The sequence below is a fragment of the Vollenhovia emeryi genome, unplaced genomic scaffold (assembly GCF_000949405.1).
Source record: "Vollenhovia emeryi isolate VEMERY1.0 unplaced genomic scaffold, V.emery_V1.0 DF939268.1, whole genome shotgun sequence".
In the NCBI taxonomy this organism is placed as follows: Eukaryota; Metazoa; Arthropoda; class Insecta; order Hymenoptera; family Formicidae; genus Vollenhovia; species Vollenhovia emeryi.
In genome coordinates, this window is record NW_011967098.1 from 274,095 (window position 1) to 295,112 (window position 21,018).

Sequence of the window (21,018 nt, forward strand, 5' to 3'; positions counted from 1 at the left end):
CCGCCTCTTTATTCAAAGATCGTCCGCCAAGCGCGACGAATCAAATACAAATCTCTCTCTCAACGCGGAATAACTGAAACGTGATAGAGACAACGGTAAATAATAATATGTTAATAACAATAGAAACAATGGGGATGTCAAGTGGGCCGCGAAATTGTAACGGCGTGTACCTTTCGATCTTACTGAATTTCGTGTCCGGAATGCGACAAACCTGCTATTTACAGAAAAGGAATTAAGGATCCTGTTGCACACAGTGTTACTTTCGGAAAGACAGAAACCGACTCGGCCGCCGCGTTATTTTTCCCCGACAACCATCGTCTCGTGTCCTCAACAAAAGCGTTCGTCGCGGCGAGAGCGACGCGTTACTTAATTTCGGTGCATCCTTCTTTAACATTTGGCGAATAGCGAGGACAAATGATGGAACCAACGAAACGGAACGCACCTAAAGCAACACGTCGCGCTTTGAAAAGCATATCTTCAGGCTCGTCTTCTGTACCTGCACCGGTGATCTAGTGCAGCATGCCAGAATGAGAAGAAACATGCCTCGTCTTACTCCAATTTGTTGCACTAGTTCACCAACAGGCTTGTCTTCTGTCGCCACACTGGTGAACTAGTGCAACAAATTAGAGTAAGACGAGCACACTTTCTCTCATTCTACGCTACACCAGTTCACCAGTGCGGGAACAGAAAGCAAACCCCGTGCAAAGTGCAAACCAGTGCAAACCCCTCGCAGAAGTGGTTGCTGAGGAGTGGGGAGGGCGAGAGGGGAGGACGATGGCGAGAGCGACGCACGTGGGCTCGGGAGCGATCGCGGGGCGAGGGCGACGGCGACGGGCGAGCCTCGGGGTCGGGAGAGAACGCGGGATTCTGCCGCGCGGTGCGCAGAACCACCGCCGGGCGGACGATGCCCGGCGACGGTAAGTACCGTTATGTCAAGCTCGGGCTAACCTAAGCAGCGGGAGCGCGCGCGCGCGCGCGCGCCTCGAGAGCCTCGATCGCCGAGCGGGGCCGTCCGGAGGAGCGTCTCGGGATCTTCGGGGGGTGGGAGGGACTTGCCGACGCCTCGTGGGGAAAGGGGTCCAGCCGGTCGAGAGCTGACGTGGGCGGCGCGCGGCCGGATCTCGCGACTCCGCGACCTGTCCCTTTAAACGGCGGCCGGAAGACCCGCGTCGCTCCCGAGCGAAGGTCCCCGACGGGCGGCCCTCTGTCCCTTTCTTCCCTCCCAGCGGAGTCTGGGCGCGACGGCGATGGAGGTCCGGCGCAGGCGAGCGAGGCCGCAGGACGGCAAGCACGACGCCGACGCGACGGTGGATCAACCGAGGACGCTTCAGCGGGACGAGGTGAGCCGCGACGTTCAAACCCGACGACTCTTGCCCGGTGGGCCCAGGGGAAACGTGTGCCTCCGCGGCGTTTCGCTCGTCAGTATGCGCGACGCGGAGTTTTTTTTTATTCGTCGCGAGAACCGAGCGCGAGGAGTCGAGGCGACACTTGATTTTCCGATTTAAAGATCCAGAAGTCTTCGGGATAAAAATCCCTTGTACGGCGCAGGAGAGATCGATATTTTTTAATAGTACATAAGAGGTTTTTAATTTGATAAATCGTTACATTATTGTATTACTTGTTGTATATTTGATTGTGCACGGAATACTTTTGTCGCTCGCTTCTTTTATTGAAAAATGTTGGAAGACCGATTTTGTAAGAGAAAGATGTTTTAACGTCATTAGTGTTGTGTTGTTTTAAAGTTATATTTAATTTGGAAGGTATCTCGGCCAATTAAGTTTCAAAAATAAATTGGACACCGACACATTTCCTCATCTGACTTATGCTGCTGTGATACAACAAATCTTAATCTTATAGAGAAAAAAAAGTCCTCTGTTACGAGATAGGCTTCTAATACGAGACAGCAGGTTTTCAACATCCAAATTTAATGACAAATCACAACGATTACACGATCTAACAATGAATTTTCCACTAAACGGATTTCACTCCAATAATTTCACGATGAAACCAATATTTATCGATTAATTTAGCAAAAACCCTGTAGAGGACTTTCCTCTATATTTTTCTTGAGACATTTGACCAAATACGAAAGACTCGAGATAGAAATGAGCTCCTTACAAAGAGAAAATTAGTTTTAAACCTGTCCAAAGAGGTGAAATTGAAAGGGTAAACGATGTAAAAAGAAATACTTGTATACCGTATTGAAAATTTATCACAGCTATATATGGAAAAAATAAAATTAAGAATCTCTAGATGTTCAAATTGTGTTTCCTCGCGGTACACAAATGTCACAGATTAATTAATAGACCAACAAGATTTCTTTCAAGAAACTGTATCCATGCATCTTATATCTCGATTGCTTGCAATTTCTTCCAAAATCAGATCTGATCGCATCATGTTGATTGCTGTATTGATTTCGATTTATTGCAGACGAACGGACAGACAGATGCGAACACTTCGATGGAGAGTAAGAAAGCAAATCCGTCTTATTCCATCGAGTCGAAGCAACTCTTGCCGGACGATGCGGTTCGCGCACGAATCAAGATTAGCTTGGAAATTGATTTGATAGCAACGATTTTACTAATTACGGGCATTTGCACTCGTCTTTATCGCCTCGAGGAACCGCGCAGTATAGTGTAAGTACATATGCACTTGCGACAAATAATATAACGCTGGCGAGAGGACGATTTGTAATTGGTAAATATGTCACGTGATGACGACAAGATATGGAAGTTAAAAATGTATAGTTGCAAATTGGGAAAATTTAATGGCTAAGCATTAGTTTTCTCTTGTCCGTTCAGTTATTATCTTATTGTTTACCGATCTCTCATAATTACTCGTCTCTCTCTCTCTCTCTTTTGCAGTTTCGATGAACTGCATTACGGCAAGTACGTCGGATTGTACATGAAGAGAACGTTCTTCTTCGACTCCCATCCGCCTTTAGGGAAGCAATTGATCTCCGCAGTGGCGTACTTGGCTGGATTTGACGGGCAATTCAAGTTCGACAGGATCGGAAGTCCTTACAGCGATGCGGTTCCTTTGTACGCGTTGCGTCTGGTGCCGGCGATATGCGGCAGTCTGTTGATCCCCACGGGATACTATCTCATCCTGGAGCTGGGCCTGAGACAATGGGCCGCAGCAATCGGCGGAGTGTTACTCTTACTCGGTAGTGCTTTCCTCTAATTCACTCCGATTCCCGATTTCCTCGAATCCCCGAGGGCTCTCCTCTAATTCGCATAGCTATTTTATTATTTAATATTTCAAAATCCAATCTTATATGACATTGTGTCGACACGATTTATCGATGTACTCATTGCTGTTTTAGATAATGCGCTGTTAACACAGTCGAGATTTGTCCTGATGGAAAGTATCTTGATGCACTTCTCATTGCTCGGCTTGTTGTGCATCGTAAAATTTCGGAAAGTCATGGATCGACCGACCTCCGCATCCTGGTGGATATGGCTGATATTAGGCGTCGTGAATTTAACATGTGCACTATGGTACAATCTTCTCCCTCGCCGTTTTCTTTTATTCTCCTTGATCGACAGTAATCAAAGCATTCCTTTACAGCGTCAAGTACGTTGGATTTTATTCTATGGCTCTCGCGCTCTTCTTGATCGCACATGATTACTGGTCCCTACTTTCAAGAAAGACCCTGTCGAATACGATCTTGTGGATTCATCTATTACTGAGATTCGTCGTGATAGTCGCTGTTATCGCCGCCGTCTACTTGAGTATATTCTATGTACATTTGGCAACACTCTCGAAGGCGGGGCCGCACGACTCGGTGATGACGAGTGCCTTCCAAGCGAGTCTGGAAGGAGGACTCGCCAGCATCACTAAAGGGCAACCTCTGGAAGTGACGCACGGTTCGCAGATAACTCTCAGGCACACGTATGGCAGAGCCTGTTGGCTGCACAGCCACAATCAAGTGTATCCGTTGCGATATCCCGACGGTCGTGGCAGCTCTCATCAGCAGCAGGTTACTTGTTATTCGTTCAAGGACGTCAACAACTGGTGGATCGTCAAGAAGCCGGATAAGAACGACCTAGTGGTGACAAAACCCAGCGAGCCGATCCGGCACGGTGATGTAATTCAACTGGTGCACGGGATCACGAGCAGAGCGTTGAACTCGCACGATGTCGCGGCACCGATGACGCCGCAGAGCCAGGAAGTGTCGTGTTACATCGACTACAACGTGTCTATGCCGACGCAGAACCTATGGCGGGTGGAGATCACGAACAGAGATCATTCCGGCGATGCGTGGCACGCGATTCAGAGCCAGGTGCGGCTGATACACGTGCACGCCAACGGGGCCGAATTCGCGTTGAAGTTCAGCGGCAGGCAGCTGCCCGACTGGGGCTTCAATCAGCACGAGGTCGTGGCGGACCGGCTGGTGGACCAGACCAACTCCATCTGGAACGTCGAGGAGCATCGGTATACTAAAAGCGAGGACCAGAAGCAACGGGAACGGGAGCTGATCAGCGCGGAGATGATACCGCTGCAGGCGACCGCGTTGAGCTTCTGGGAGAAATTCGCAGAGCTGCAGGTCAAGATGCTGTTTGGCGGCCAAGAGAGTCAGAACAGCCACATGTATTCCAGCGGGCCTTCCGAGTGGCCGTTTATGTCCCGCGGGATCGCGTACTGGGTATCCACCGACAGCAATGTGAGTGGGGAAACAATTCTACGCGCAGCCGACGCGTCGTTAAGACAAAATAAGGCAGATTTTAAATACGTTCGACGTTTTCCTTCCTTCTTATCACTTTATTCTTACCTTATTTTTATTTTTCTAAATAAATTTTGGATCCGTAAACAGTTTCAAATTTTCGCTGGCTTTTACAAGTGAACATTTTGCGCGTTGTTTCAGGCACAAGTGCACCTTTTGGGAAACATCGTGATTTGGTACTCCGGTACTATCTCAGTAATCATTTATGTAACGCTACTCATATTTTATTTAATGAGGAGGAGAAGACAATGTTTCGACATCTCAGAGGAAGAGTGGGAAAAGTTCGTTAACAACGCCTACGTGCTGCTAGCTGGATACTTCCTTCATTTCTTACCTTTCGTATTCGTTGAACGAACTTTGTTCTTGCATCACTATTTACCAGCCTTCATTTTCAAAGTCTTATTAACGGCAGCTACAATTGACCACTTGTATTGTTTAATTGGGTATGTTCTCTCCGATTTAGTAAAAGCGCAAACTTAAATACAATTCCATTTCGGGTAAAATGACAATGAGCTACTTGTTATATTTTCTATTTCAGCACTCGTCGTCCAGCATGGAGCATTTCGTTGTATACCGTAACATGCGGTATCATCGCTTGGGTACTTTTTATTATCTACGTATTCAAGAAATTCATTGTATTTAGTTATGGGACATCAGCTCTCACTGCCAGGGACGTGATAAAATTAAGATGGAAAGATACCTGGGATTTCATTGTACATAAAACGTGAGGATTCGCCAAACGTAAGCATCACGAAGCCTGTTATACAAGACGTAATATTTTTAACTAGAACGTTATGTATTGAAACATATGAATTTCCGAAACTGATATTATTAACGTATTTACATGAAAAGATTTAGCAAATGTTATGATTCGCACATGTTTATGTGACGAAATATTTTATTATAATGGCGCAACAAGTGCCACGAATATGGAATAATGTTATAACAGTGAATCCTTTAATTGTAAAAAGTTAAACACGAATTTGCGCATAGACTGATTCTATTATATTTTATAAAATGTTTTGTCGTTACTTAACGGTGTTTGATATTTATAGAAATCGCAAATATGTTTAGAAAATGATATAAATATATGTAAGTATATATATTTTATAATTAAATTTTGACATTTTTTTATGACAAATGTAATTAGAGCACGTAGAAATGTAAGTGAAACTTTTAAGTTATAAACTTTTTACTTTTTACAAGTATTGTATTTTTTAATTGATTTTTTTATAAGAAAAATCGAAATATATGAAAAAATCATATGTAAGGCGAGATAATAAAAGTTCTTTATAAACAGTAAAATTCAGGTTCGTCTTTTTGTAAAAGTATACTGTACAATACTATTTAGTAAAAGTATAATGCACAATCATATCAATACTGCCCGTATCAGTTTAAAAAGAAACAATTTTTATAGAATAAAGTGTATTTTTATAACTAGAGTCGATGAGTATACTGGTATAATTTCTCCAAGGTCTCGAGATTTGCAATAAAAGACATCGATGAGTTTTAAAAAATAAAATAATATAATATACAACGTAAGAGAGTAAATTTCTGTCTTATTACAAAGAATTTCGTCTATTTTGTGCCATCCGGGTCCGTGTTCAATTGTAATTTTGTAAATAACGTAGGCGCGCAGCTCTATGTGAGAATAATCAACTCATAGTCGATAGATTCGGAATGTCCTGTTTTGGGACAAGAAAATAGCCAATGTAATTTTGCAGGTAATAGTGGTAAAAAGGTAGTGTTAAAAAGAATAATTTTAGATCCTCAAGCTCGCGCTCGAAGCAATTCTGACCTAACGATATCGGTTTTGATTCGAGTGAGATGTCAGATATGGCTCTGGAGTCGCGCCGCTGGCACATTGTTCTCTACTTGATTCGGGCAGAGAAATTCGGATGGCCTAAAAACCTTTGCAAAAGTGGACGAAGTTCTTTAAAGTGTGTACACATTTTATCTGTCACCCGATTCGTTGCGCTAGTGATATGTGAAAACTATAGATCGGATAAGACCGTCGCGGATTGCATGCGCGGTATTACCAACGCCGAACGAGAAGAACACAGAATCACAGGACATGTTTTGGGCGCAAATTCCCACTGGATACCATCCAGCCTTATTGAACACCACGCCGACTCGATAAATCTGTTGATAACAAAACAATTGCATAGTACAAATGTGCAATCGGTTAAAAACAATAATTTGAAAGTGAGAAGCTCCGACGCTTGAGAATGCAAAGGGAGTCTTCGCTTTATGAATTTTTACTTGATATTGTACGTGGCGGAAAGGGTGATCATGTTGCGATAACAAACCTTATGCTTCTGAATGTAAACTGGTCGATTGAAAGTGATTTCCACGAGGGTACCAAAATTCGCCTTGGTGGTGAAGTGTGTGTACGTCAACCGGGTGCCGTCGCAATCGAGGAGATGGGCGTACAAAATTTCGGTATAAGACGTGTCAGCGTCAATGGCGTGAGTGAAATTGCTCGCCTATAAATGAAACGAGTGAGATGTACGACACACGACTGGACGAATGCAACAGATGACGTGCAATTTCAAACTTACCGCCGCGATCTGCGTAGGAACCTGTACACCCACCACACAAATATTTTTATCCACACTGAACGTGACGGAACAGTCCAACACATTTGTATTCAGGCAATCCGTTTGCTGAACTACCGATCTTAGACAATAATACTTTGGTCCCTCGCGTACGACTACCGCGGAAGAGGTATTGGGCAAGTTTCCAGAATCCTTATTTATGCTCGCATCCACCAGTATCGGTGATGTGTTCCTCATCGTACTGCTGCTGGACTCCCCGTCGTTTAAAAAGCCGACGCGTACGGGGATATTTAAATTGCTGTACGGAGCGAAAATAGGTCTTGCAGTCAACATCTGTAAGAGGAAATGTCTCATGAGGAAAGCGCAAAGGCGTTGAAGAAATTAATTAAACCTATGTCAAGGTGTCTACTCATTTATCGAAACAGAATTCCCTCATTTTCTGGGTATTCTCACTGAAACTTCCAATAAAATTGAAACATGGAATAATACTCGGAGCGTTACCAAATACATTTAAAACTTGTGTCAGTTTGTTGGATATTCAAATTAGATTTTACAGTTCAACTTGGCGCTTATTGAATTTTCCTCGAAATGACACTTTTTAATTCTGCCCATAGACTTCCGCCAATTGCACATAACGAATTCGCTGTCTCATACACACCAGATAAAAACTGCAGAAAAGCATCAAACATACGGAAGCGCGTGAAAAATCATGAGACTTACAGGAAGTCCCATACTCGTGGAGCGCCCGAGGCTCGTGGAGTGAATCTTGGCCGGTTTTGCTCTGCTGTTGGCATTCGTGCAGAAACCTTCGGGCATAGGTGTCTTGTTGCCCGTGCACAGTATATTCATTAATATGGCAAAAGCCTCGTCTTTCGTGAGCAGCGGAGACATGCCGGGGCCCTCGGCGAATTCCTGCGGCAGCAGGTTGAGAAACCTTATCTTCAAGAGGGCATTCCCGATGACGGACTTGAGGGACTTTCCGTTGGTCGGATCGAGAGACTTCCTAGCGCACTCCGACTTGGCCCACCGTTCCAGGGCGGTGAATAGCTCTATCTCCGAGCTGATCTGCAGGTCGTCCTGCTCCAGGACCTTGAGGAGCGTCCCCAGCTCTACGTCCTCCCAGCTGGACTCCTTCAGCACCTCGTCCGTCTTGGTGCGTATGATCTGCAGGCACTTGTCCATCAGCACGGGCTCCTCGAAGAGCTTGGCGAACTCGTACGCCCTGCACGCCTTCTTCGGCGAGAGGTCACACCACAGGTACTTGGTACACTCCTCCACCAAGGACGGCAGCATGTACTTCTTGGCGCAGTAGCACAGCTCGCAGGCCAGCTCGAAGGAGCCGAGCTCGACCTTGTCCGTGTATATGTACTCCAGCAGGGCCTTGAACGCCTCGGGCTGGACGTCCCTTATCGGTATCGGGTCGTTCTTCTCCGCCATGCCGCCGAAGAACATGGCTTCGAAGACCGGACTGGACATGGCCAGGAACAGCTTGTGTCCCTTGAGGGTCTGCTGCTGCGGCTCCTGGCCGACGATGAAGTTGCAGTCGGACCACTGCCCGGTCTCCAGCAGATGCTGCCCGCGCTCCGACAGCTTCTGCTTGTTCGTTTGCCAGTCGCAGGGTAGGCTCATCTTCGCGGCGCGCGTTACATGTACTCGGACTGCAACGTGAAGGCAAGAGTGAACCGTCGGCCGGCGGGCAACCCGAGGGCTCACGTGCCAGGAAGCGATGACGTTACGCGCCTACTCACCTTGTATTTTATTTCCGTGGGATACGCGCTGGCGCTATAAATACAGCGTGCGACATCCGCCAGGTAGCAGCTCGAGGGAGAGAGAGGGAAGAGCGCTAGCCAGTCCACCTACCTGCCCACCTATCCCCCCCTGGGGATCGTCTTCGAAGGCGCCGACCGGGACCCAAGCGTCCTCGTCCTTCACGTCGTTTCCGATGCTGGCGCGTCGCAACGCGGAACGCTACGCCATCTTACTAGGTCGCCGCCGTCGTCGTCGTCGTCGTCGGCGGCGTCGTCGTCGCCGTCTACCACCACCACGGCACCACCGCCTCTTCGAGGCTCTCCGATCTTCCCCCTCCCGATGCCGCCCGACGCGCTCTCCAAGGCGGTTGACGCTCGCCCCGCGCCGCTGCTCCGTTCTCGACGATTCTCCACACGACAGACGTGCCCGCGCGCGCCCTCCCCTCCCGCCCCGCTCCCCCCCTTCCCCGCCTACCCGCTAGCGGTAACGCGCAAAGCCTCCTCCGGCTGATTTCAGACCGAACACGTTCACCGCGGCGATCGATAGCACCGCGGCGCGGAGAGGCGAGGGATCCGAGTGCCGCGGAAGTGCCCGTGGACGTGGTGTGTGCCTGGCGTCCGCCGTTTACCCCGCGGCTCGACGGGCCGGGCGTCGCGAGCGCCCGACGTCGCGACGTCGCCGTGAGGACCGCGGCCGTCTCCGTCTCTCGCGCGGAAACGGCGCGCGTTACCCCCGGGCAGCCCTGGGCGCGAGAAAGAAAGAGAGGAGGACAGACGGAGTAAGTAGGAAGCCGAAAGCGGGTGGGAAAGAGCGAGGGAGCGAGAGAGAGAGAGAGAGAGTGCGAGAGCGAGGCGGATTCTCTCGGGTGGCTTCGACGACCGTTGTGAATCGGCCGAATGGCGCACGCACGGCTCAGCTGTACGCGTACGTGTACGCCCGTGCGCCGCGCGGAGTAAACGCGCGCCCGCCTGCCTCGCCGGGGACGACCCTCGCTCGCGGCCCGGATGACAGCGCTCGCCAGCGACGCAGGCCGACGTCGGTGAGGTACGTACGCGCGCGTCGCCGCGCGCTGGTGCACCTAGGCGCGAGGCGGCCCCGAGGAGACGAGCGTCGTCCGCGTGGCTCCCGCGGAGGGACGGGCGAGGCGAGCGACGCGTGTCGTTGACGTAACCTCTCTCTGTCTCTCCCTCTCTCTCTCTCTCTCTGCCTCTCTGCCCGTCTCTCTCTTTCTCTCCGCGGGGCGACAGCGCGGATCGTCGTCGCCTTGCAAATTACACGCGGGCTGAGTCACTGCCCCGAGTTCAACGATACGCGCGCGTATTTCTCTCCCGTCCTCGCGCGACTCCAAGGAAGGCCTGCGTCTGCGTGGAGATTCGGCCGGAGTTGTTTGCTTTACCTCGGCACCGCCAACAAGTGACGTTTACGTACCTTTCATGTATCCCGTGTATTACATAAGAACTGAAAATACTGCCGGGGCCGCGCGTGAACGCGCGTTCACGCCGCTCTACCGCCTCCCGCGACGTTCGCGAGGTATGCGTGCGCGCCGGCGTGCAAGGCGAGAGCCCGCGACCCTACGGCGCCGTACGTGCAGTCACCTAGAGGGGATCCCCCCGGCGTTCGTGTACTCATGTTTACGTTTGTCTGCGCAGAAAGTATGGAGCGTCTGTCGGGCGTCGCGGTTACGCCTCGCCCGAGCCTGTGCTGCATTTAGCCCCGCGCCCGTGCCCGATAGCTTTTGATGCGACAGCAACGGTACATTGTTGAGGCACAGTGATCCACAGCTCCTGCGCGGAGAGATGGACGCGGTGTGCGACGAGGACAGGCGGAGACGCCTGCGGTCTCTGGAGGAGCGCATAAGGGATCCGAGGAGCGTCACGAACATCGACTGCCTGCTGGACACGGTTCAGGCCCTGGTAACGGATTGCGACCATGCGAGCGTCAAGCGTATGAAAAATATAGAAGCTTATATGAACAGATGTAAGTACCGCTGTTTATCGCAGACGCGATAACAGCTCGTTTCTCGCTGGGCCTTGGCCCGTCATTTCGAGACAACATACGTGAAATCTTCATCCAGTATTAATAGTCGTGCAGTAAAGTTGCCGCTTCCGTGTGTTTACGCGCGTGTGTTCCTTGCGTACGTTGTCTTCTGTGGCAGCCGTAGTATGCATTACTGAAAAACTTACAGCACAAAATGTTGTCTTGAAGGTACAAGGCGCTACGTCGATATTAATGGTGTCCGTTTATGCTGTTGCAGATGACTCTGTGGCCCAGGAGATTTATAAAATGCGAATGCGCACGGACGACTTCACTTTGATAAAAGTGATCGGCCGCGGCGCGTTCGGGGAGGTGCAGTTGGTCAGACACAAATCCACGCAGAGAGTCTACGCTATGAAATTACTTAGTAAATTCGAAATGGTGAGTCGTCGCCGCTCGCGCGTCTTCCATTCGCTTGTCGCGCATGTAAATATTGCCCCTTCATCCCGGCCTTTCGCCGCGCCTGTTTCAGATCAAAAGGTCGGACTCCGCATTCTTTTGGGAGGAGAGAGACATAATGGCTCACGCGAACTCGCCGTGGATAGTCCAGCTCCACTTTGCGTTCCAAGACCAGAAGTATCTCTACATGGTGATGGACTACATGCCGGGCGGGGATCTTGTCAACTTGATGTCGAATTACGAGGTGCCGGAGAAATGGGCCAAGTTTTACTGCGCCGAGGTGGTGCTCGCACTGGACGCGATACACAACATGGGCTTCGTTCACAGAGACGTGAAACCGGACAACATGTTGCTCGACAGGCACGGCCACCTGAAGCTCGCTGACTTTGGCACGTGCATGAGGATGGATGCTGTAAGAGTTCTCTTCTTTTCCGTTCCTCATTTTAAACCAAATAACTCGCGCGATGAGAACGTTCTTGGTTAAACATTTCCAAGTTCAAAGAAAGAGACTTTTAAACAGTGTAAGCTCTCGTTTTCTACACGTAGAGAATGTTCTCTTATTTATTCTTTTTTTTTTAAATTTTACCATACATTCTACTAGTAAAATTTCGAAAAACTCTCATGAAATTGTTCGAAATGCCACGTTGATTTTCAGGATAAATTAAAAAAACATTCTCTCCGTGCAGTTAAAAACTTTTCTGACGCTCAATCGTTCACTTTGCAGGACGGTTTAGTACGGTCCGATACCGCGGTTGGTACACCCGATTACATATCTCCGGAGGTTCTGCAGTCGCAAGGTGGCGAAGGGGTGTACGGCCGCGAGTGCGATTGGTGGTCCGTGGGCGTGTTTCTTTACGAGATGCTGTTTGGCGACACACCGTTCTTCGCGGACTCTCTGGTCGGCACGTATTCCAAGATCATGGACCACAGGAACTCGCTCTACTTCTCTCAGAACGTCGAGATATCTCACTCGGCGAAGAACTTGATATGCGGTTTCCTCACCGATAGGACGAAGCGCCTGGGTCGCAACGGCGTCGACGAGATCAAGAGCCATCTGTTTTTCAAGAATGACCAGTGGACCTTTGACAATCTGAGAGAATGCGTGCCGCCGGTGGTGCCCGAGCTCTCCGGGGACGACGACACCAGCAATTTCGACGATGTCGACAAGGAGGACGGGCCGGAGGAGAGCTTTCCGGTACCCAAAGCTTTTGCCGGGAATCACCTGCCATTTATCGGCTTCACTTACTCAGCTGATTACCAGCTAATGGTTGCTCACGGCAAGGAATCTGTGGACGGTCTCGAGAATCATGTCAACAACGGTACTACTGACGACGTGAAGATCTCGCAGCTGGAGAATTTGCTGGAACGCGAGAGGCGGCAGGTAGAGACGATGGAGTCGAGGCAGAAAGCGCTGAACGCCCAGTTGGACGCGATGGCGTGTCGAGAGGCCGAGCTGCGCGAGGAAGTCGGCAGGGCGGACAAGGAGTTGACATTACTCAGGCACAACTATAAGGAGGCGCAGCGCAGAGTGGAGCACGAAACTGAGACTCGTCGTAAGGCGGAGTCGCTGTTGGTGGAAGTGAAGAAGAAGTTTGACGAGGAGCAGACGAGACGGGCGCGGGATGTCAGTAATTCGCAGCAGACGTCCGAGCGAGTGACGACATTGGAGAAACAGATCAAGGAGATGCAATGCAAATTGGAGAGAGAAACGGAAACTGTCACGAGGATGCGCAAGCAAGCGACGGAGATCACCGTGGCGCGCCAAGCCGCCGAGCAAATGGCGAACGAGTTGCAAGTCGCTAGAGCCCAGCTGCAAGCGCAACGTGACAACTTGCAGCAGGAAGTTGCCAGTCTCCAGGTATAATATACTTTCTTCTTGCTTCCTCGTTAATTAGGTCTAAGCATTTTTTTAACGATATCTTAACGGACATTTTCGTGTATGTAAATATTTTTTAATTTAGTAAATTCTCGAAAGCAATCACCAATATTTACACAAATTACATCAGGTTTTACTTTTCAGACTAGTGTTTAAGATTTTCAAAAATGTTCCCAAGGTAAATCTCCTTCTGCATAAAAAGCTTATTCTTTTACAGGGCCAACTTTCCAAGGAACGTAGTTCAAGGTCGCAAGCGTCATTGTTGACGGCGGAATTGGAGACTCGTCTTTCTGCCTTGCATCTCGAGCTAGAACACAGTCATGAGAAAGAGGAGAAGGCGACTCTGGACAATAGGCAGCTAACCGAAAGAGTTTCCGCGTTGGAGAAGGAAGCTGCTAGTTTAACCGTGGAACTCAAGGCGGCTCAAGCCAGGTACAATCAGGAAGTTGTGGCGCACCAGGAGACGGAACGTTCGCGCATCCTCTCCAAGGAGGAGGCCAATCTGGAGGTTGTTAAAGGTACTTGCTTCAAGTTCTACATGGAAATAGAGGCGTTGTATTTTTTGATGAAGCACGTTTTATCTTGTCCGTGCCATGCAGGGCAGACGAACGGAATTTTCGAAGGTAACACATGTGATTCGCGACTATACCTTTTTCCCTTGTACTTAAATTAATTTTACGTGTATATAAAAACTGAACTATTCTCATTATACTAATCCTTTACTTACCTTCTTATTATTGCTGCGTATTTTTGTAACGACATATCTGGTTACGTATGTATTCATTCTAATATCCATCTATTTAATTTAAGCAAGTGCATTACACCGTTACTTACGTTGCGCCTGTTGATTTATTAATAGCTCTACAAGTAAAACTAAACGAGGAGAAAAGTGGAAGACAACGTGCGGAATTACTTGCGCAGGAAAAGGAACGTCAGACGTCAATGCTCTCGGTCGATTACAGACAGATACAGCAAAGATTGCAGAAATTAGAGGGCGAGCACAGGCAAGAGATGGAGAAAGTCAAGGTTCTGCAGGGCCAGGTTGAGCAGGAGCAGCAGAAAAGGAACGTTCTGCAGACCGATTTAGGGCAGCAAACGTCCGAAGCCGGCAGGCTTCGCGCTCGCGAGCAACAATTGGTCGGTGAGGTTGCTCAGCTGAGAGAAGCTAAACGGCAAATAGAAGAAGAGTTACATCACTTGAAAACACAAAGAAACATCGACCAGCTGCAGACGAAAGAATTGCAGGAGCAATTGGAGGCTGAAGCTTATTTCTCGGTAAACGATAACAAACGTTTGCTTCCGCGTGATTTTAATTATTATATAACAGTAAAGGAATATGAACGAAAAGTGTTTAGACGTGAAAACTAACGATTCAAAGATGTATTGCGAAAAGATCGTCGTGACTTAAAATTGTCAGGAAGAGTCACAGCTTTTCTCTTTCCTCTTTTCAGACTCTGTACAAAACACAGACGCAAGAGCTGCGCGAAGAGTTGGATGAGAAGATGAGATTGCAGCAGGAATTGGAAGAGGAACGTAGTTCTCTGGTGCATCAGCTGCAGTTGTCCTTGGCGCGCGGTGACAGCGAGGCTCTGGCCAGGTCCATAGCCGAGGAGACTGTGGCGGACTTGGAGAAAGAGAGAACTATGAAAGAGCTGGAGTACAAAGACGGAGTGACCAAGCATCACCAAGAACTGAGCGCGAAGGAGCAGATCATAAACAGACTTAAGGAGAATGAGAGTGAATTCAAGAAATCGGTCGAGCTGACTTTGAAGGAGAAAGAGGACGTGGCCAAGCGATATAAGGAAGTGCAGGAACAACTCGGTAAAGCGCAGTTCAACGTGGAGGAAATCGATAAGCTGAGCAGCAAGCTGAAGACCGAGCAGCTGTTAAAGCAGCAGGCGGTTAACAAGCTGGCAGAGATCATGAATCGGAAGGACCTTTCGTCGAGCGGGAAGAACAAGAATAAGGCGTCCGCCGCAGATCTGAGAAAGAAGGAGAAAGATTGCAGGCGTCTGCAGCAAGAACTCACTCAAGAGAGGGAGAAGTACTCTCAGCTGTCGGCTAAATGGCAGAAGGATTTGCAGGATATGCAAGTAAGTGGCGTATCGTGTCGCAAAACGGTATACAGCATTACTTGAGCGAATAAGAGAGAACCAATTTCTTTTACCTTCCAGGCGCAACTCGTGGAAGAAAATCAGGCGAAGCTGAGACTGCAGATGGAACTTGACTCGAAGGACTCGGAGATAGAGACGTTGCAGATGAAAATCGCGTCGCTCAACTCGGAGACCGCGAGTGTCTCGTCAATAGAGAACGACGACGGCGAGGACTCGGTCCTGTCCGAGCACGGTGCAATGAGATTAGAGGGTTGGTTAAATGTGCCAAATAAGCAGAACATTAAGCGGCATGGTTGGAAGAAGCAGTACGTCGTTGTTTCCTCCAAAAAGATAATCTTCTACAACAGCGAGAATGACAAAATGAACGCCGACCCGGTCTTGATATTAGACTTGAACAAAGTCTTCCACGTTAGATCTGTTACTCAGGGTGATGTTATCCGAGCCAATGCCAAAGATATACCCAGAATATTTCAGGTATCTACCCCTATATTTCTCTCGATCCCTCTTGACTCCTGTAGCGTTTTAATAATTTATGTAATTTTGACCTTTATATCATAGTGCTTTTTCGTTGTTTTACATATTTTGTTCAAATTTATTATGACGCGCTTTCATACGAAGAAAATTCGGTATATAAGGAACTTGTTAATCCTACGTACACTTGAATCAACACTGTCCAATAATTAACGTCGTACGCAGTTACTCTATGCTGGTGAAGGTGAAGCGAGGCGGCCCGGTGACGAGGGCAATACACTGCCTGGAGTGGATTTACCACAGCTCACAGACAAACCCGGCACTCAGTCGCTGAAGGGCCATGAGTTCGTGTCAATATCTTATCACATGCCGACGACCTGCGAGGTCTGTTCGAAGCAACTCTGGCACATGTTCCGGCCTTCGCCGGCCCTCGAATGCCGAAGTGCGTGTCTCTGTTACAATTATTTCTTTATTATCTACTTTGCTACATACATTGGCCTGTATTCCGAATCCTCTTTTATCGATAAAAGCGCCTTTAAAAGTGGCTTGTAGCCAACCGGAAGACTTATTAGCCACTTTTACAGGCGCCTTTATTGATGGAGGAAAAGAGGTTTCAGAATACACGCGGGCCACAGCGTCTAAGATATAAAACAACTTGTCATCGTTACAGGGTGCCGCATTAAGGTTCACAAGGAGCATTTGGATAAGAAAGAAGATGCCATAGCCCCGTGCAAACTGCACTACGATCCGAACAGCGCCCGCGAGTTACTGCTGCTTGCGGCGAATCCCGAGGATCAGAAGTACTGGGTCTCGCGGTTGTCCAGGCGCGTCCAGAAATGCGGCTACAAGGCGAACTCGCATGTGGACGGCACGGGACAGCGTGTCTCGCCAAGGTAGCGTAGCCGTGCTGCTGCTCGACGTGAGCGGGGACTAAGTAGCTCTCTTATTTTGTGGCGTCGCATGATGTGGGTGTAGAGAGGTTAGACTCGTTTGATTTTTCTTTCAACTTCTCCCTCCTCTCTTCTCGTTTTCCGACACTTCCTGCTCTCGACGATCGTCGCGCGAGGACCCGTTACGCGCAAAACTGAAATTGCAAACCGGTGTGCCGCGCATTTTTAACGTTACGCAATTATATAAAATCACTGTACAAAGACTAGGATTTTCTATAGAATTGAAACAAGAAAATCTATAATGTGAGTAAACATTGTTAAGAAACTTTGTAGCAGTCCAAAACGAACAAGATTGATTCTTTTTTTTAGTAATAGTTTAAACATTACTTCAAAGACAATCGGGATCACTGCTGGGAGATGCTTCGTATTCTCTTCTTAGTAATGGTTTAAATACTACATCAAAGCCAATCGAGATCAGTTTACTTTAAAGATATTCAAGATCGCTACTGGGAAGTGCTTTGCGTTACAGTTTGCTGTGTTACGTTGCATTATGAAAAATATTTTTCAGATTACGATGTCATAAAATTTGTCAGCTGGAAAGGAAGAAAGACAATTGTTCCTATATCGATCTTGTATATATTTGTGTACATATTAGTATAATGCATGATTTATGAGTGACGAGCAAAACTTGAGCGGTTTTTCTTTCAACTTCTACGGTCGAACCCCCCACGGAAAAATATATATTTCAAAAAGTAGGTGAAAATACATGGTAATTTCATACATATTTGGTATATAAAAATTCTATTTAAAAAATCGTATATATTATTATATATGTCAAAAATATACTAAAAATGTACGTGAAATGTATGAACAATATTTAAATTATATTTTTATAATTTCGCAACAACGCTCTTCGCTGCCGCGAGGCGATGATCGCACGTTACACTTTCTCGTATTTAAAAATCAGCCAATAGCAGTATATAAGAAGTGGCGAGAAATCAGATCTAACAGTTGTGGCAAATGAAATCAATTTGTTCTCCGCTGGTAAAGCGTTGGGAACCTAAATTCTAAGATACTTAGAACACCTAATGTAGTATTCTTGTAATATTTTTATATAAAATATATAATGATAAAATATAAAAAATATACAATGCATACATTAGACGTATATAATTATATACACAGTTATGTATTATAATGTATATATATCATACATTTTATTATATATTTTTGATACATATGAATGATATATGAAAAATTCCAATTTATTGGTATTACATTTAAAGTAGCAGTATATATTTCTTATAACGCATATACGAGTAATATAAAAAGAACGTATCCTTTCTACTTTTCTTTATATATAATGAAATAAATATTTTTCCGTGGGGGAAGAGTGTGAACTTGAGAAAGTGTGCATCAAGGACAGCACGTGTAGTTTTACCGCACAAATGTATCGAATTTTCAGCTTTCAACATTTGTCACGAAATAGATTAGCTTACACCTTTTACTCTGCATACCATTCAGTTATCGTGCTTTGCGGTGTTTTTGTGGCTTTGACTGTGCGATGATCTTTCACTTGTGCCTCTCGATTGAACGTGGGCGTATAAGCGGCAGACGTAACGACAATTTCCTTTTTAGGGAATCCACAAGGTCGACCTTGAAGCCATATTTATCGGTGCAACAACGATCAGCAACATTGCCGGCGAACGCCAGTATGGGCAAGTGATCCTGGAAAACGTTAGTACTGACGATGCTGGGAAGACTCCGCTCACGATCTGATGCCCCGCTTCCCTCGACAACGACGTCAGCGGGGACCGTGCGGGCCGTCGTAACCGATTACGACCTCGCGATTCTCTCTGCGCACCTGGCGACTTAAGTAGACTGTCAATAATTTCCTAGATCGAGAGTAATCGAAATAGCGATCGCGATCGTAATGTTACTGTTTGCAGCTAAGAGTAAGCGAGACTCCAAGTTCGAGAAAACGCTGGAGAAAACAGGGTTACTTATATACCGGGTGATACGAGATACGATACGATATGGTACGGGAGGGAGGGATTGAGAGAGATAGGACACCGGCCGTGTCCGCCGTCTCTTTGCGCGCCATTGTCGTTTCCCGGAGCGATAACGCGGGTATCACGCGGATACGCTTCTTCGAGATCCGCCAGATCGTTTTATCGTGAGCGACGGTAAAATAATGTAACAATCTGTTTGTACGTTGTTCATGATACTCACGATAGACTGTAGAACGTTCCTTCGACGGACGATCGAATTTCCGCGGTGATTTTCCCGATTGAAACTATACTCGACTTTGTACGCACATTTCTTACTGCCTTTGATAACGATTAACGGCGAATCTTGATGGAAACTTTTAGCTTAAGGCATTTTTTTTGGATGCTTTAAAACCGAAATTTCGGAAACTTATAGTAAAGAGTATAGTATTTTGAAATTGTTTTATGTACACACTATATATATATAGTATATATTATATACATATATAGAATGTTTTCCGAGAACGTGTGTGTCAGTAGGTATACGCGCGGGAGTCTTGCTTTTAACGTAACTTGCGTCTTAGAGCGGATTTATTTAACGTTTTGATATTCGAGGTGTTTCCGGGGGGGAAAAGTTATGTTTTTCGAGGGAGGTGTAAATAAACTGAGCACGCGTCCGAGGATCAACGTTTTTCTTTTGTTTTTATCGAAGTCTGGCACGTGAGTCGGCTCCGCGGACATTGCGAGGGAGAAGCAATATCGCAAGATTGACCAGCGTGGTAGCACATGTAAGGAGTATGCGAATACACAGTGGCGAGTGCCAGCTTGTATAGTAGGGATAAGGATTACGGCTGTAAGTGTATGAATTTTTATTACGACGATATACGAGCTAATGACGTCCGCTGTATCCTGACAGAAAGAGAAAGAGAGACAGAAAGAAAGGGAAAATGAGGGAAGAGAGAAAGAGAGGACGAACGAAGAAATTCGTGCACAATCGAGAGGCTTAGAAGTTTCATCATGGTGCCATACGGCTCGGCCATTCTTGGCATCGAAAGAGGCGAGGAAACGAGAGAGAGAGAGAGAGAGAGAGAGAAAAAAAGTTAATCATTAATTAATCATTAATGCGTCATCGCCGTCTGTGTTCTTTCCAAAATACCTCCGGCGAGTCAGTCTCTCGTGTCGCGCCGAGACTCGTCGGGACGAAGTGAGCCGCTTACATCGACGTCAGCTAACACTGTAGTTAATTAGATTATCCCTCTCCACGAATGGAACCTACAGATATTAGGTGCAATTAAACGAATGATGATTCTGTTTTTCTCTCTTTCTCTCTCTGTCTCTCTTTTTCTCTCTGCCAGAGATGGAATCTGGAAAGAGTTTTGTTTCTGAAGAATCTAGGAAGAATCACTTTTTTTTTCAGAAATATTTCAGTTAATTTTGAGTTATGAATGATAGCAAGATTTGAAACGCAAAATCAATGATTTGAACCAGATTTGAGTTGAACAATGGAGAAAATAAAAGCAATGTCTATTATTTGAATATAAATTAGACAAGCATCTATTATAACAAACTTTGGTGGATTCAATTCTCTTCCTCCATCTGGATTATAGCTTATAGCTATATAGCTTTATAGCTAGAACTGAATGTAAAACAAAGTTGACAGGAGTTAATCAACTAAAAGCTGTCGGTGTAAATGGCTCTAAGAACTCAGCGAGACGTCCAACAAATGGTGCTCCTCCCTGTTTTATCCATCCTTTTTGGATCGGTTTGGCGAAGCAGTGAGAATGAGCGAGGAGCTGTCGAAAGCTTCTCGTTGTCGCGGTGGTAATCGAAATTAAAAGTACGAGGGAGAGAAAAAGAAAGGTGCATAATGAAAAGAAACACCATCCGGTACTGCCCCGTGCCTTCTTCATTGTTTTGGTCCTCCATGAGGGCGAAACTAGAAGAAAATTGACAATGAGAAGGAGAGAGAGTGTGAGAGTGAGAATGAAAGTGCGAGTGAGAGTGAGTGAGTGAGCGATTGAGTGATGAGTGAGTGAGTGAGTGAGTGAATGAGTGAGTGAGTGAGTGAGTGTGTGTGAGAGAGAGAGAGAGAGAGAGAGAGAGAGAGAGAAAAGGAAGGAAGGAAGAAAAGGAAGAACTTGTTACAGCATATTTTATTATTGTTTAGTTATTTACAATCTGTATATTATTAATTAATATTACGATTAAAAGTA

General features: G+C 46.8%; 3 protein-coding genes across 9 annotated transcripts; 2 read left to right on the forward strand and 1 right to left on the reverse strand.

Moving 5' to 3' along the window:
- Positions 1-6: 6 nt before the first annotated feature.
- LOC105559474 (protein O-mannosyltransferase 1) lies at positions 7-6,168 on the forward strand. Of its 2 annotated transcripts, XM_012007776.1 has the most exons (8): positions 7-73; positions 1,211-1,340; positions 2,431-2,636; positions 2,865-3,166; positions 3,326-3,500; positions 3,571-4,666; positions 4,868-5,169; positions 5,265-6,168. In XM_012007776.1, the coding sequence occupies exons 2-8, from the start codon at positions 1,248-1,250 to the stop codon at positions 5,452-5,454; spliced, it is 2,364 nt and encodes a 787-aa protein (XP_011863166.1). In that variant the 5' UTR covers positions 7-73; positions 1,211-1,247; the 3' UTR covers positions 5,455-6,168. The 2 variants fall into 2 exon arrangements, with proteins under 2 accessions (XP_011863166.1, XP_011863167.1); XM_012007777.1 differs by lacking the exons at positions 7-73; positions 1,211-1,340 and adding an exon at positions 846-917.
- Positions 6,022-9,322, reverse strand: LOC105559473 (BTB/POZ domain-containing protein 1). Its single transcript, XM_012007775.1, has 5 exons — positions 9,033-9,322; positions 8,005-8,942; positions 7,288-7,617; positions 7,036-7,212; positions 6,022-6,868 (listed from the first exon to the last, which is right to left on the reverse strand). Exons 2-5 carry the CDS (start codon positions 8,911-8,913, stop codon positions 6,704-6,706), a joined length of 1,581 nt encoding a protein of 526 aa, XP_011863165.1. The 5' UTR covers positions 8,914-8,942; positions 9,033-9,322; the 3' UTR covers positions 6,022-6,703.
- A 339-nt stretch (positions 9,323-9,661) lies between these two features.
- Positions 9,662-19,892, forward strand: LOC105559476 (rho-associated protein kinase 1). 6 transcript variants are annotated; one of them, XM_012007780.1, is made up of 13 exons: positions 9,662-9,811; positions 10,683-11,010; positions 11,288-11,448; positions 11,540-11,878; positions 12,191-13,324; positions 13,560-13,860; positions 13,942-13,965; positions 14,211-14,617; positions 14,794-15,435; positions 15,517-15,930; positions 16,153-16,369; positions 16,598-16,820; positions 18,456-19,892. In XM_012007780.1, the coding sequence occupies exons 2-13, from the start codon at positions 10,830-10,832 to the stop codon at positions 18,541-18,543; spliced, it is 4,131 nt and encodes a 1,376-aa protein (XP_011863170.1). In that variant the 5' UTR covers positions 9,662-9,811; positions 10,683-10,829; the 3' UTR covers positions 18,544-19,892. The 6 variants fall into 6 exon arrangements, 4 of the variants coding, with proteins under 4 accessions (XP_011863170.1, XP_011863169.1, XP_011863172.1 ...); XR_001008751.1 differs by lacking the exon at positions 9,662-9,811 and adding an exon at positions 9,863-10,077 and having other exon boundaries at positions 16,598-16,906; positions 18,456-18,533; XR_001008752.1 differs by lacking the exons at positions 9,662-9,811; positions 18,456-19,892 and adding exons at positions 9,863-10,077; positions 17,386-17,665 and having other exon boundaries at positions 16,598-16,906.
- Positions 19,893-21,018: the final 1,126 nt, after the last annotated feature.

Bases quoted from the DNA above. Each gene is read 5' to 3' on its own strand.
- LOC105559474 (XM_012007776.1), top strand. From the start codon at position 1,248: ATGGAGGTCCGGCGCAGGCGAGCGAGGCCGCAGGACGGCAAGCACGAC. The intron at 1,341-2,430 runs GTGAGCCGCGAC...GATTTATTGCAG, and splicing joins GGACGCTTCAGCGGGACGAG to ACGAACGGACAGACAGATGC. The intron at 4,667-4,867 runs GTGAGTGGGGAA...GCGTTGTTTCAG, and splicing joins GGGTATCCACCGACAGCAAT to GCACAAGTGCACCTTTTGGG.
- LOC105559473 (XM_012007775.1), bottom strand. From the start codon at position 8,913: ATGAGCCTACCCTGCGACTGGCAAACGAACAAGCAGAAGCTGTCGGAG. The intron at 7,213-7,287 runs GTAAGTTTGAAA...TTTCATTTATAG, and splicing joins TTCCTACGCAGATCGCGGCG to GCGAGCAATTTCACTCACGC. The intron at 6,869-7,035 runs GTTTGTTATCGC...TGTTATCAACAG, and splicing joins TTTACATTCAGAAGCATAAG to ATTTATCGAGTCGGCGTGGT.
- LOC105559476 (XM_012007780.1), top strand. From the start codon at position 10,830: ATGGACGCGGTGTGCGACGAGGACAGGCGGAGACGCCTGCGGTCTCTG. The intron at 11,879-12,190 runs GTAAGAGTTCTC...TTCACTTTGCAG, and splicing joins CGTGCATGAGGATGGATGCT to GACGGTTTAGTACGGTCCGA. The intron at 15,931-16,152 runs GTATCTACCCCT...CGTCGTACGCAG, and splicing joins ATATACCCAGAATATTTCAG to TTACTCTATGCTGGTGAAGG.